Genomic DNA, 14,290 nt, shown 5'->3' with positions numbered 1-14,290 from the left:
CCACATTGGGAACCACGGGGTTAGAGGCAGGCAGGTACACAGGTAAAGGCTGTCTGAGGGCAGACTGAGACCAATGCTTGCAACAAGTTTCAGATTTTAAACATGCGAGTGACCGAAATAAAATTCCAAAATGTTATTAACATTATAATCTGTGATATGGATAAAGAAAATTTGAGTTTTCTACCATTTTTAACAGCACCATCTTGTAGGGGATTCTGAGGGCTCCTGATATGTATCCTTTTTTTATCGGCAACATCTGATTTCCCCCCATCATCTTCTTTCTCAGCATCTTTCTCTGAAGATTCTTCCTAATGCAAAGAATGTACTAATTTTAAAATTAAACTTCCCACTTATTGTTTAATCTACATACAAATAATTTTTGTAAGATTTAAAGCGGAAGCCCTGTACACTACTTACCTGGGACTAAGCTCCACTGAACAAAATGATACTTACTTCTGAGTATGTACAAGTACATATAGGATGGTGTTGTAAAGTTAAAAATATCACTCTAGGGTCCTCTTGTGGGAAACACTAAGAATGGCTTTCTATCTGAAACATCTTGCTTCAGACAGCTGCCAATGCATTATAGGGTGAGAAATGTCAATCAATCTGTCAATCACTAAGAACTCTGAAGAGGGTTCTCTCAGAAACCAGTCAGCTGATTGGTGTTGTCAGTGAGCCCTACTTGCCAAGGAACAATTAAGAACAGACTTCAAACCCTTGATTGTTCATTTGCAGCCACACCTTTACCTGCCCGCACCTGACATCAGATATAATATGAGGTGTGTAGCAGGTTGGCATGGTTTGGGGAAACCTACTGGGCTTCCCCAACTATAGGCCTGTAGGCTAGAGATTCCTCACTGCTGCCATAGTTTACGTACTTATTTTTTAACTACAGTTCCATTTCCATTATTTTATTAACCATAAATCATTACTGATCCGTTATCGATGTAATTCATTGTGCTTTTCCTCTATGGACTCATGAAAGCAGTTCACAATTAAAAAACAGTAATTAAGACACCCTAAGACAGATTTCTGAGGCAGTTCTTAAAGACTCTGTATGCTCATAGCTGTCCTTCTTGTATCCTAAGGCCAGAACCAGCACCTTGAACTGTGACTAAAAAACAAATTGTTAGCCCATGCAGATTTTGTAGCAATAATGAAATACAATAAAGCTAGCACTTACGGGTTAACAATTACACTGCTGTGTTCTGAACCAACTGCAGTTTCCAAGTAATTTTTAAGGGCAGTTATTTATAAAAATGTGTTACACTAGTTCAGAGGTAGCCAATGAGCCGTCTTAAATATGTTTTGGACTACAGCTCCCTTCACCCATGCTGACTATCCCTGCAGTAATTCAATGGCAGTTATACAAAAAATGACAGGGTGGCTAATATGAAACTATAGATTTTACCTTTAATTCACAATTCAGATTCCTTCGCTGAAGTTCATCTTTGCCTTTCATTTTTTGCTTTACTACATGAGTTTTTTCCATCATATTATATTCACTTACTTTGGTACTAGGTTGAAAAGCTTTTAGATTTTCTTCCTCAATATTCTCACTTTTCTGAACTAGTGGTTCACATACTGCTTCTTCCAGTTCTTCTGAATCCATGTACTGTTCTTCTCCAATATTTTGATTATCCAAAAGATCAGCATCCTTGGAATTCTGTTTTCTAGATTTGTGTTTTTCAAGTTCCGTCTCAGACCCAGGATCATCAACGTTTTCAGTGTCATCACCCATGTTTGAATCTACCCCATTATCATGGCAACTGTTTGAGGGAGATGAAAATGCATCTTTTGCACGATCTTTGGTTCCTTCAAAAATCTCAGATGAGGGAAACACTTTTGGGGGGCTCTCATGTGAAATATTGGTGTTTTTCTCATTTTCTTGGAATTGGTCTTCATATTTAGAACTTTTTTCTCTTTCAAATGAACAATTGGACAGTTCATTATTTACACTAATAGCTGTATTTTCATCTGAATGCTCATATTGCCCATCAATAAAAGACACAGGGACGCCAACAGATTCTTTCAGTCCTTCGTTTTGTAAATCTATTTCACTATTAGTATTAGAAGCATTTCCCTCCTGCTTAAGCTCACTGGATGCAATAGATTTTCTTCCTTCTGGTTTTTCAAAATATTCCCCTTTCACATTTTCTATCTTGCCCAAACTTTCTTCTATGTTTTCTTCACTAAAATTATTCTCCTTTTCTTCACTGAAGTTATCTTCCATTTCCTCCTTTATCCCCTCTTCATCTTCCTCCTCTCCTTCCTCTTCTTCCTCCTCTTCCATGTCTTCTTCTTCCTCTTCTTCTTCCTCCTCCTCCTCTTCTTCCTCCTCCTCCTCTTCTTCCTCCTCCCCCTCCTCATATTCTTCCTCTTCATTGATTGAAGAATCATTTGGATCATTCAATTCTTGTTTTGGGGAATTAATGGATACTGCTTGTATATTTTCTTTTGATGATTGATTATTTTCATTGTCTTTATACAAACATAAGTGGGTATAAAAATACAGATGATAAACAAATGATAGATTGAAACTTGTAAATTATTATTTTTACCTGCTTAGAGTCCAGTTTGGGAGTCATCTGGGAACACTTTGAAAAGGAGCCGGGTGAGGATAGAACAGGATGAGGAAAGGATTGAACTTGGAACAAAGGCTTAGGAAGGGACTTTCTCAGATCTTCAGCTTCAGAATCTGATTTATTCTGTTGTGAAATGGCTATATGTTCTGCTCTGATAATGCTACTTTTCTCATCTACTACATCAAAATACAAACACACACAAAAAATTAAACACAGGAGAAATAAATAATTATTTTAAAAAATTGCTCAAGCAAGTTATAATAAACCTGTTTTACAGGCAGCTTACCATTTTTCTTGATTTGCTGGGAAAGATTCATTATCTGAGCCAAACTTGGCTTCTCTGGTTTCTGGAAACAAAATTTAAGCACATTAAGATTTAGCTGAAACAACACTTCATATATTATATTTTTAACAAGGCCACATTATGTTGTTTCTCTCTCAGCAGTGGGTCAAGCAAGCTCCAAGACTTTTACATAATGACCCATCACTGGAGTTATCAATCAATCAATGGATCAATGGATCAATCAATCAATCAGTGTTTATTATGGCAAACAGCCACCCTATTTAAACCACAATTTCTGCATAATTCTCTACATAATAAACAATAAAAATGATCAATCTGGGGTTTAATAATCAATATACTAATTAAGTGTACTTAAAATATGTACATCGCTGGAGTTAGAGTTTGCAAACAGGGGAAAACTCGCAAGCGAACAAAAAATACTGATCATACTGGTTGAGGTATGGTGTAGTACCAATAGCAGATGGTGGACCCAAGTATAACAGGTTATGGTTCAACTGACTTCTGCAAGTTATAACATACCTTAGGACTGAAATCTTCTTCTTCTTCTGAAGAAATCCAGCTGTCATTATCTGCTTTTCCAGAATCTCTGAAATGAACATTTAAAAATCAGAATATAAATCCAGTTTTATAGAACTAATTTCATCAAAAGCAAATGTAAAATCTTACCTTAATGAATCTCCAAAGGAATGGTCATCAATAACTGTTCAAAAAACATATACAATAAACACATAAAAATCAAGACAATGAACAAACTTTAAGGAACAATTTCAGTTAAAATGTTTTAAACTGTACAAATCTATAAAGATTTTAAGGTACAAAGATAAATTATCTTTAAAAATCTGAAAATAACTGCCTTGTGCACTTTTCTCCATATTCACTAGCTAAATAAAAAACAGCAAGCACAGATCTAATATTCCCCCATTGTAAAGCTTATCACTCCCTATGGTATTGGGAATGGTGGAAATGCATCACCATTTAGCATACAAATCCACAATTAATGGTGCACATGGATACGAGTGTGCATGAATAGAAGGACCTATGTAAACACAAAATTCCTTTTCAAGTTGTGGCTTTTTTGACTGCATCAATGTAAAAAAAAAAAAAGCTCCATAGGCATATATTTATTTTAATTGTGAAGTTGTCTTTAAAGCCAAAGTGCAAGAAAGTTTCACATTCACAGATGCCTCAGTGTATATTTGTGACCTTGTTGAAAGCCAAGCCACCTTCCATGTTGGGAGTAATTTTGAGCACTCACACTATCTCAATTCCAAATGGCTGGGTCTTTCTGAGCCTTTTGGGGAATTTCTGAGGGGAAAGAAATCAGGGCTTTCCCCAAGTTATCCAAAGCTCAAAAAAATTCTGGTTTATGTCAGCCCTATTGTCTTGCAAAATTACTTGTTTCAGGGGCAGGGGGTGGGTAGGGTAGGAAATGCAAAGTACTTTCCCTAAATTTCCAGCTCTCTGCAAAGGAAGCTTCTGAGCCTGTTCATCATGCATGAGAACTCTGGAAATCCTCTCTCTTCCCCCAATAGATAAATCAAGGAGATTGAAGAACATCACTACACTTCCCATAACAGGCTGAAAAGGAATTAGAAGCTACACAGAAGAAACAGCCCACATCCTAACACTGGATAGTGCATAGAGAAACAACTTTCAGAGACCAAAGATACAATTCCCTCATCCAAATTACCTCTGCTGACGTGTAACACTGTGAGCTCTATTTAAGCAAGGCCATTACCCTATGGATGAGAAGTTCCTCACTGCCTGAGGAACATTCTCTGTGAAGGTTAGACAATCCCATCATGTGTACAATGGGAGCTCTAGCATACAGTGGATCCATGTAGTACAGAACAGCAACAATCACTTCTAAATCATTAACTCTTAAAGAGAACAAGATACCAAGGGCTAAATTAGATGAAAGGTAAAGTGAGAAATTGCATTTCACATTTCTGCATTTTAAAACAAATTGCAGATATGGGGATGCTGATCAGACCCAAGTCCATGAAAGATAAAAGTGATGCTTATAGCAACTTCTTTCCCAGGAGGAAAAACATTGGGGGGGGGGACAACAACTATGGCAGGGGGAGAGGATTTAAGCATCCATCCTTGGTTGCCATATTTCTCAATCCTGACACACACAAACCCATCATCTAGTTTGGCCATTATTTCCACATCAGCTTGCTACAATTGAACTATGCACTATGGATTTTCTAAAAGCAGTAAGCACAAACCAAAGCAGGGTATCTGAATTAAAAATCTAAATCTAAACGAATCATTACATATTTGACCCTTGGAGACTGTTATACCTTTCCCTGAAACTCCTGCTGTTTGACTGAGTGTCAGGTGCACTTGTCTATCTATTTAGGCCAAGGCATGGAAGGAATAGATAAAAACAGTGAATTCATAAAACAATTACAAATATAGAAACACAAATACACATATAAACTAACAAGTTATTCAATGTAATGAGTTTGCTGCAATGAAAAACAAACCACCAATTCAAGTTCAAGAAAGGCAAATCATCCAACTCTATCCCACAATTTATAAACACCAATTAAGAAGAGACACATTAGTATTCACTTTTGTTATATATACAAGCAGGAAGCTTCCTGATCATTCCTTTAAAGAAGTGACAATGTTGAAGGAAAGACTTACATTGTATCAGTGTTTCATAAGAAAAGAAAATGTAACTTTAATTGTTGGAAAATACCAAACTAAACAGTTAAAACAGGATTAAGGGGCACATGAGAGAGTGTGTGTTTGTGTGTGTGTGTGTGTGTGTGTGTGTGTGTGTGTGTGTGTGTGTGTAAAAAAGGTAAAGGTAAATGACCCCTCGACAGTAGGATACAGAAACGTCTGTCCCCCAACAGCCCCCTGCACAACAATTGAGCTTGTTCCATTAGGAGCAGCAGAAGTTTTTTTAAAAAAAAGCCCAACTGCTGAAGAGGGAGGGGAAGATGTGCAGCAAAAGGAAAGCCAAGGAGGAAACACTTAACCCTCCACATGTACTGCAATGCCATCAAATATTCATCCCATGCAGTACTTAATTAGGCTTGATGGGGCGGGGAAGTATCTCAATGGCTCCAACGAAACAGCATTTTTAAGGTCAATTACTGTGCAAGAGTGTGAGGATCCTCGTTGAGATTACAGATGAGGAGGGAAAGATTAACTGTAAAGAGGATGTTGACAGCAAGTCTAAATGTATATGTGCATGTCTTTCTCTGTGTATAAGGGCTGTGGGTATGATTGAATGAGTGTTATGAACATGTTACTTGAGAATATGCAGCAATTTGCATATGTATAAGAGTGTGCCAGGAGACTCCTCCACTTTTTTATGTTAGTCCTAACCATGGCTTATATGCAGCCCCTGGGAACTTAGACATTAGAAAATGCAGCCCTTGGACCCGAAAAGATTCCCTACCCCTGTTTTACACTATGATAATTATGGTTAAAGAAATACATATCCAACCTAGATTCCACCAGCTTGTAGCTACTTTTTATGAGCACTGTTAGTTTGACTGTTTTGATACCAGTATTGAGAACCCAGGGCTGTTGCTCAAATTGAATGCTGTTGGCAAGTTCAATATGCAGCCAGAAATTAATCTGCCATCTCTCATTCTACAGTGCATCCAGAGACGTTATTATTACCATCATCACCATCATCATCATCATCCATCCATCCTTTAATATATGAATCACTTCCCATGAGGGATTCTGAAGCAATTTACAATATTACTAGAAGTCAAAAACCACGACTCTTAGGTTTCTACTGCAGAAGTGACAGCACAAAGATATGAGAAGAAATGCTGGCTGAAGCCAAGTTTCGATGTGTTTTTTTTAAAAAAAGGGGGGGCACCCCTTTCAGTTTAACATGCTATGTTAAGGGATTTCCATGGTCACTTAAGCTCCAAAATGCTGGGAAGTTACAGCTGCTAAGGGCCACATCCTTAGCAATGTTTTATTTAGGGAATATGAATATGGCATGGTATCATATGTTTTGGTTAGTTAAAAGTTTCACCACTACCTTAAAGCTTTCAGTGGCAGGGGGGTAGACTTAAGCCCCAGACTTCTCTGTACACCGGAAAATGCAACTGAATCTATCATGCAACCAAAGCTACTGAACTTGCAAGCAATACCCTCCACACAGAATGACAGAGCTAGAAATGACCTTGTAACTCATTTTTCCTTTTAACCCATTAAATAAGTGAATAGGCAGGATGTGTTGCACTAGTTGCAGCATGATGTCTCATATAAAGGTTGGTATATAATGTTTCAAAGCAGCATTGTGGCAATCATTTTTCGTATCAGGGCCTAGCTCTGTAAATATACACACCATGAACAAAAATGATCTTTGAACATGCACATAGTGCAATTTCCTCCGAAATGTCTCACCAGAACACTTCATGCACTAAGTCTGCAGATCAAAGAGTGAACCTTCCTTGCAAGATTATGAACTTCTTTTTATTTTAATAAGCAGACGCCCCATGAAGAATAAAAAAGTAATCCTAGTGTACTGCTGCTTTGAATCTTGTACCTTGTCATGGAATTTGCTTCTCTCCAAACTGACCATCCCTTCCCAAGTCTCACTCCCCCTTTCCCCATTGAGGGAGATATTATGATTAAGTTCAGGATTACAAAATAAAAATAAAAAAATCCTTCCAGTAGCACCTTAAAGACTAACTAAGTTTGTCATAGGTATGAGCTTTCGTGTGCATGCACACTTCTTCAGATACTTCTTGAGGATTACAATGAGAGTTTAAGAAGACAAATACTTATTAATTGCTTCTATAAAGTGTGTGTATAAACTTAAATTGCTTAAATGACACAAAGTAAGTGCAATATTATAGAAGCTGTTCTATTCTAGCCCCTCAAATATGGCATACATTTAACTAAGTTTGCATATAGCCACAGTGTAATTCAGTAGCCTAAAGCTTGAATTCTTCAGGTGCCATAAACTTTAAGAAATCCTTAGACACACACACACTCATTCTGCACTATATTAACATACTGTACAGGCTTGTTTCAGGTTGAAAACTCAGCAACCCCTAGTAGGAGGCACACAGAAGCAGTGAAGAATGTGGCTACTCTGCAATGAACAAGGGTTTAAACTAACTGACCTTCAAATTCCCTTCCAACTCTTACCATTTTGTGAATATTATTAGTCACCAGTTGGGTACTTGAAACATAGAAAGGGTAGCTTCAGTTTGCCTGATCACTTCAGTTGCATAGACTCCATGTCGGAACAAGAAGAGATTGTCTTGTTTTAGTATATAAAAAGTTTAGTATATAAAATCGTACCTTCTTTGTTTGTAGCAGGTGCACCCAACATGCCAGAATATCCATGTTTTTCTGGGCTGCTCAATAAAGTTAAGACTTTTTGATCTCCAGAGCTCTGTTCTTTATTTTTGCAGTTAGAAAATTCAGATACATATTGCAAAAGACTAAGGGGTAGAAGGGAGATAATGAAAAGAATAAGAACAAACCTCAAACCAGAAGAACATTTTTACATCAACTCAAGAAGTAAAATCCTAACTTTTGCAAGGGACTTTGACTTTCTAAAGATCCACTCTCACATGAGAGTTGATCCATTTATTTATTTGTGTGATTGTGTGTGTGTGCGCGTGCGTGCGTGCGTAGCTAGATAGATATTTTCATTCCAGCTATGGTTGAAGAAATTCAACCTATTTATTTTATGGTCAATGAATAATCTTATATGTTAGAATTAAAAGCTTACATGGGATCTCCGCTATTCAGAGCATACTCCTTTGTTGACCATCCACTTCCATCTCTATGAAAAACATCTGAGCCATGTCGAAGAAGAATGTTTGTTAAATCACGGTTTTTTTCAGAAGCAGCAGTCAACAGTGGAGTTCTGAAACAGAAAGGGCAAGAACGGCTGAATTTTATTGATGAATTTAACTTAGATGATCTACCTGCTGCTGGTTAACAGAACAATACAAACCATGATCTGCTACACTGGAAATAATGTAGATAAGGCAAAGCACCCCTCCACCCAGCTTTGTCAAACTCTGCCAATAGTAAGTGGGACCAGTGTTGCAGAACTCTCAACTGTGCCTATCTAAATCCAGCACAGGCGTAAGCTACCACTAGTGGAATCCCTGTAGTGGAATCCCTGCCACTAGTAATCAAGGTATACCCACAGAATCTGGTGTTTCAGGGTGGGCACTGTGAAGGCGCCTGCCTGATATCAATAGGCAGGGAGTTCCAAAGTGCAGATGCTGCCACACCAAAAGACTGATTTCTTACAAATGTGGGACGTGTATTATATGGCACCTGTATTAGTGCTGATTCCGCCAATCAAACCAGTCAAGTGGGCATATATGAGGTAAGCAAGAACATGAAAGGGTGGGCAGCACAGAAGAAAGTTCCATGCAGATACTCTTTTTGGTCAAGATTAGGCTACTATATTGTTACACCAGCAAAGCAACATTTCAGAATGAGATTCAAAGTCTATTCACTACAGCATCCTTTATCCACATTAGCATACTAGTTAAAGGTTGTGAAATTCTACTGCGAGAATAAAAACATGGAGAGCTGGTGATTATTAAGAACAGACCCTACCTCAAATCTGCTCCAAAAGGGTGGAGGAACCTACAAAGAAGATTGCAGTGGGGTTTACAGGACACATGTTGGGAGAACTTTTGTTGCAAGAGTAGAAGTAGCTCTGCAAGTTCAATTTCTTTCTTGGATACAACCCATAGTCTATTCATATATTACAGGTCATAGGACAGAAACTGCAACAGTTTTCTTTAGAAATAGTCCTTATGTCTTTAGATCAGGTAAATGAATAAGACTGTACCTTCCTGAATTATCTGTGGCATTTACAGAAGCTCCTTTTTTCAAAAGAAACTCTACAATTTCTCGATTGTCTTCTGTGACAGCAACAAATAGAGGTGTATACCCATCCTGTAAGCATAAAACTGAATTAGCAGACAAAATTTGCAATACACACATATTTACTGTTTTACATACAACTTGAGGACATTTGTGTGTGGACCAAAGTTGTCTGCATCCAAAGTAAGGTGGGAGAACTCCAAGTCTGAAGGTGAGGGGAGCTCCTTTAGACAGTGTTTTTCAATCCAGAGTTCTCAAATATTGTTGAACTACAACTCTCACCATACTCAATGGCTTGCAAAGCTGTCTAGGGATGACCGAAATTGAAATCAAACACAGCTGGGAACCCTATTTTATTATTTTTATTATTAAAATTTATACACCACCCTATACCCACAGGTCTCATTGAAGAATATTGCCTTAAGAAAGCCTCTAGGGCTTGGTGCACCCAAACTAGTCCTACACAAGGGGCTAAAAGGATGGCTTCAGGCTTCTTTGAATTACTCTCTTCCCACTTCAGTAACCAATGGCAGGACAGGGAAGCACCACTTCCTAATTGCTCTGAGTAATTCTCTCTCTTCTCCTTCCTGCTCCCACATAGGGGGAATCATTTGAATAATATCACACCCAACTCAGAACCAGCATGCTATGCTTTCACATGGATGCTTGGTAATTTGTACATGTTGCACATGCTGATTGGGGGTGGGTGGGTAATATACAAAAGTTACTCATTACACTGTTCTCTTGCCACAAAAGACAAGTTGCATGCAAGTTGACAACATAAGCAAAATTATTTTTCTTCAATAAACTATTTTAACATTCAAAACAGCATTCAGAAGCAAAAATTATTTTATGGTATTCAGCTAATTTTACTTTACCTCATTCTGTGCTTCAATATCAGCATTATATTCAAGGAGATGTTTTGTAATAGATAAACCAGAATTAGCAGCAGCATAGTGGAGGGCAGTGTTACTGTGAACATCCACAATATTAGGGTCTGCTCCGTTCTCAAGCAGATAAATTGCACAAAATTCCTGCTGGCATTGTACAGCCTGCAACAATTTAAAAAAGGAAATTAGGCCCACAAAATATGTTAATACAAACAAATATTTAATGCTGTCAGAATTTAATGAAACATGAAGCAATAACTTAAAACTTTATAATCAACTTACTGATGGTTATAAACAACTTATATATATATATATAAACAACTTATTGATGGTTGTCATTAACAAAAAAAAGTGGTACTAAACTGGCATTTTCAACTAGATATGGCATGTATAGAATGTGGTACTGTATTACTGCTTCATACATACCTTCATTAATGGAGTTTTCCCTTCATTATCACGGAAATTTAGTTGGCATTTGTTGCCTACCAAGAAAGCAACAATATCTGTATATCCACTGGCACAGGCAAGATGCAAAGGTGTTCTGGAAGGCATACCATTGAGTTCAATCAAGACATCACTCAGAACAGCAAGAGTTTTTTCCTATGTGTTATTTGACTTAATATTTCTTATCTTACACTTTTGGTTTTGCCCATTTCCCCCTCACAACAACCCTAAAAGTGAAACCTGAGAGATTGATTGACACATAGTTACTAAACTTCATGGGACAAGTATGTTCACAACGTAATAAAGACTCTCCACACCTACTGCTTCTCGTGGTCAATATTAATGCATTATTTACATTATTTTTTATTAAGTAAGAAGTTGCAAGAAGTTAACAGGCGCCTGAAAATAGTGAGGCAAGAAATGAAATCAGTAACAACCCCAAGGAATGTACTGAAGGGGCTGAAGACTCCAAGACTGCTTAACACAATCCCTGCATTCTACCCTGTAAGGGAAACATCATGCAAATGACCAATTATTCCCTAATCAGAAGCAGATACAGCGGGGTGACTGCTGCATATATCACCCTGCACACCTTCCAGGGGTGCCAACTTCAATAAAGTATTGGACAACAGGTAAGCCCCACCCTGCATAATCAATCAACAAGACATGGTGCACACACATCACTTGAATAGCCATGCCCAGCAACTTGGGGCTGGCCCCCTCAAATATTTTATTGGGGGGGGGCAAAGTGACCTCAGCCCCTAGGAGTTGGCTCCTATAGATCTTTGAACCACCGGCGTCCAGGATGAGGATGCAGAGGGTTCATGGGCCAGGCACCGACCAAGGAGGGGACAGAATTCCTTGCTTAGGAGGTACTTTCACTCTCTCCTGCGACTTGGCCTACCTCAAGGGCTACTGTGAAGATACAATGACTGTTGTATATATCACCTGGCACTCCTTCAACTGGTGCCAACTTGAATAAAATATTGGGGAGACAAGGACTGGCCCCCTCAAATATTTTATGGGGGGGAGGCCCGAGGAACCCTGACCCCTAGGAGTTGACCCCTACGGATCTTTGTACCACTGAAAAAGCAATCTCCGGCATCCAGGATGAGGATGCAGTCGGTTCAGGGCCAGGCACCGACCAAGGAGAGGACTGAATTCCTTGCTTTGGGGTACTTTCTCTCTCTCTCTCTCTCGACTTGGTCTACCTCACAGGGCTACTGTGAAGATACAGCGGAGTGACTGTATCTTCAAAGGAAGCAGCAGCAGCAGGCCAGGCTGAGAGCCAAACCGTGTAGGAGGAGGCGCTATATTCCCAAAACAACAACAATAATGATAATAATAAAATGCCAAGACGTCTCCTCCGGCTCAGATTCGGAGAGGGGGGAGCCTTTTCCGCGGGCAGGATCCCTCCGGCTCCCTCTCATCACCTGGAGTCCTTATCCGGCTCGTTGATGTCGTGCCTCTGTACTAGCCGCTGTACGTCGCCCAGGCTCCCTTCGGCCGCTGCCCGGTGCAGCTGGCCCAACTCTTTCTTCCGCACCACGTAGGCGCCATCGCTGGCGAGGCACGAGGCACAGGCGGTCAAGACAACCTCGCTGACCGCTTCGCTAGACGCCGACGCCGGCGACTGCTGCTGCTGCCCCGCCGCCCGCCTCTTCTTGAGCCTCAAGATCCCCTTTAGCCGCTTCATCCCTGTCGGCGGAGGCCGGGGGAAGGGAAGCGGGGAGGCGGCGGCGGCGGGGCTCTCGGGGGACGCAGCCGCCGGCCGACTGGACTCCCTCTCGTCGGGAAACGAAAACGGCCCCTGACAGACATTCAACGACCCATTGGCTGGAACTGGGGGGGGGTGGGGGGCGGGGGGAGAGGGCCTTCCGCGCGAGTCGCCAACCGCCGCCTCAGAACCGCGACGGTGGGCGGGGCGATGAAAGCGCGGCTCGCAGCCAAGGCAACGGCTTTTTCCTCAGGGCGGAGCTACGCATGCGCTCGGAGAGAAAGGATTTCCGGCAGCGAGGTCTCTTCCTTTTAAAGTGGCGCATGCGCGGCTGTCCTTGAAAGTTCCTCGGGTTCTCTTCTTCTCAGCTGTTCTTAAGTGCGCGTGGCTGGGTTGCCACGTGCGTTGCGTGCTAAGCCTCCGATTTGCCCCGGGGTTAAATGAGGAGGACTGCACGCGTGGCTCGAGACAAAAACTCTCTGCGGATTTATTTCATGTACTTTGTTTCACACAACAGCGCCCACACCTACGTTGCGTTTGTATTGCTAGCCTCCAATGGCTGCGTTTTCAGCATGCGGCATCCAAAGGTCGCTATCCTGGAGCCTTTGTCTTGTTTGGGCCCCTTTCTTTTACTGCTGCGTGGCACCCACTTCCAGTGTTCTTCCTCGCGCCCCCGTTGATTTTGCCCCACCCCCAATGACTTGTGTGACAGTTACAGGTAGGTAGCCGTGTTGGTCTGAGTCGAAACAAAATAAAAAAATTCCTTCAGTAGCACCTTAAAGACCAACTAAGTTTTTATTTTGGTATGAGCTTTCGTGTGACAGTGACACTGTAAAACCATCTCGAGTGCTTGGCAGTACTGTATTGAGTCCGTGGCTCATGTGCTTCCGACTTGCACTCTTGATAAAGATTTGAGGAGTTTCAGTTGATGGACTATGCCGAAATGGCAAAACTCTGGGAAGCTCAGGAATCAAGAAGAAATTTAAAAAAAGAATGGGAAATGTTTAGAATGTGTATACGAAATCATTGTAAACAGGTCAAAGCATTAGCAGGATTTAAAACACACTTTTAATGTAACAGAATGTATAAATGTATTGATATACACTGTGGTTAAACCACAGAGCCTAGGGCTTGCTGATCAGAAGGTGGTTCGAATCCCTGTGACGGGGTGAGCTCCCGTTGCTTGGTCCCAGCTCCTGCCAACCTAGCAGTTCGAAAGCACGTCAAAGTGCAAGTAGATAAATAGGAACCGCTACAGCGGGAAGGTAAACGGCATTTCCATGTGCTGCTCTGGTTTGCCAGAAGCGGCTTTGTCATGCTGGCCACATGACCTAGAAGCTATACGCAGGCTCCCTCGGCCAATAATGCGAGATGAGCGCGCAACCCCAGAGTCGGTCACGACTGGACCTAATGGTCAGGGGTCCCTTTACCTTTGAAATAGAATCAATAGGGCCCATGGAAGGGATGGGGGGGGGAGTCAGAAGATTCAGAG

The 14,290-nt window shown here is 40.7% G+C and overlaps 1 protein-coding gene across 14 annotated transcripts in view; it reads right to left on the bottom strand.

Moving 5' to 3' along the window:
• Window positions 1-13,146, bottom strand: part of ANKRD26 (ankyrin repeat domain 26) — a 54,490-nt gene extending 41,344 nt beyond the window's left edge. For 10 of the 14 annotated variants that reach the window (XR_015945915.1, XR_015945914.1, XR_015945916.1 and 7 more), the window contains exons 1-11: window positions 12,515-13,043; window positions 11,064-11,178; window positions 10,626-10,799; window positions 9,713-9,819; window positions 8,627-8,764; window positions 8,191-8,333; window positions 3,559-3,592; window positions 3,412-3,478; window positions 2,875-2,935; window positions 2,565-2,764; window positions 185-308 (exon numbers count right to left, since the gene is read on the bottom strand). Coding sequence is in view for 9 of the 14 variants with exons in the window: in XM_035127225.3 (XP_034983116.3) it covers window positions 185-308; window positions 2,565-2,764; window positions 2,875-2,935; window positions 3,412-3,478; window positions 3,559-3,592; window positions 8,191-8,333; window positions 8,627-8,764; window positions 9,713-9,819; window positions 10,626-10,799; window positions 11,064-11,178; window positions 12,515-12,777 (1,426 nt within the window). In the remaining 5 variants the exon portion in view is untranslated. Of the gene's footprint in view, window positions 1-184; window positions 309-1,513; window positions 2,485-2,564; window positions 2,765-2,874; window positions 2,936-3,411; window positions 3,479-3,558; window positions 3,593-8,190; window positions 8,334-8,626; window positions 8,765-9,712; window positions 9,820-10,625; window positions 10,800-11,063; window positions 11,179-12,514 lie in introns of all 14 variants that reach the window. The other 4 variants (XM_035127226.3, XM_088652398.1, XM_035127229.3 and 1 more) reach the window with 3 other exon arrangements.
• Between the last annotated feature and the right edge of the window lie 1,144 nt (window positions 13,147-14,290).

This window comes from Zootoca vivipara, chromosome 9, assembly GCF_965207765.1.
Source record: "Zootoca vivipara chromosome 9, rZooViv2.hap1.1, whole genome shotgun sequence".
NCBI classification, from domain to species: domain Eukaryota; kingdom Metazoa; phylum Chordata; class Lepidosauria; order Squamata; family Lacertidae; genus Zootoca; species Zootoca vivipara.
The sequence above is the reverse complement of the archived record's forward strand: the minus strand, read 5'-3'. Positions and strand labels throughout refer to the sequence as shown.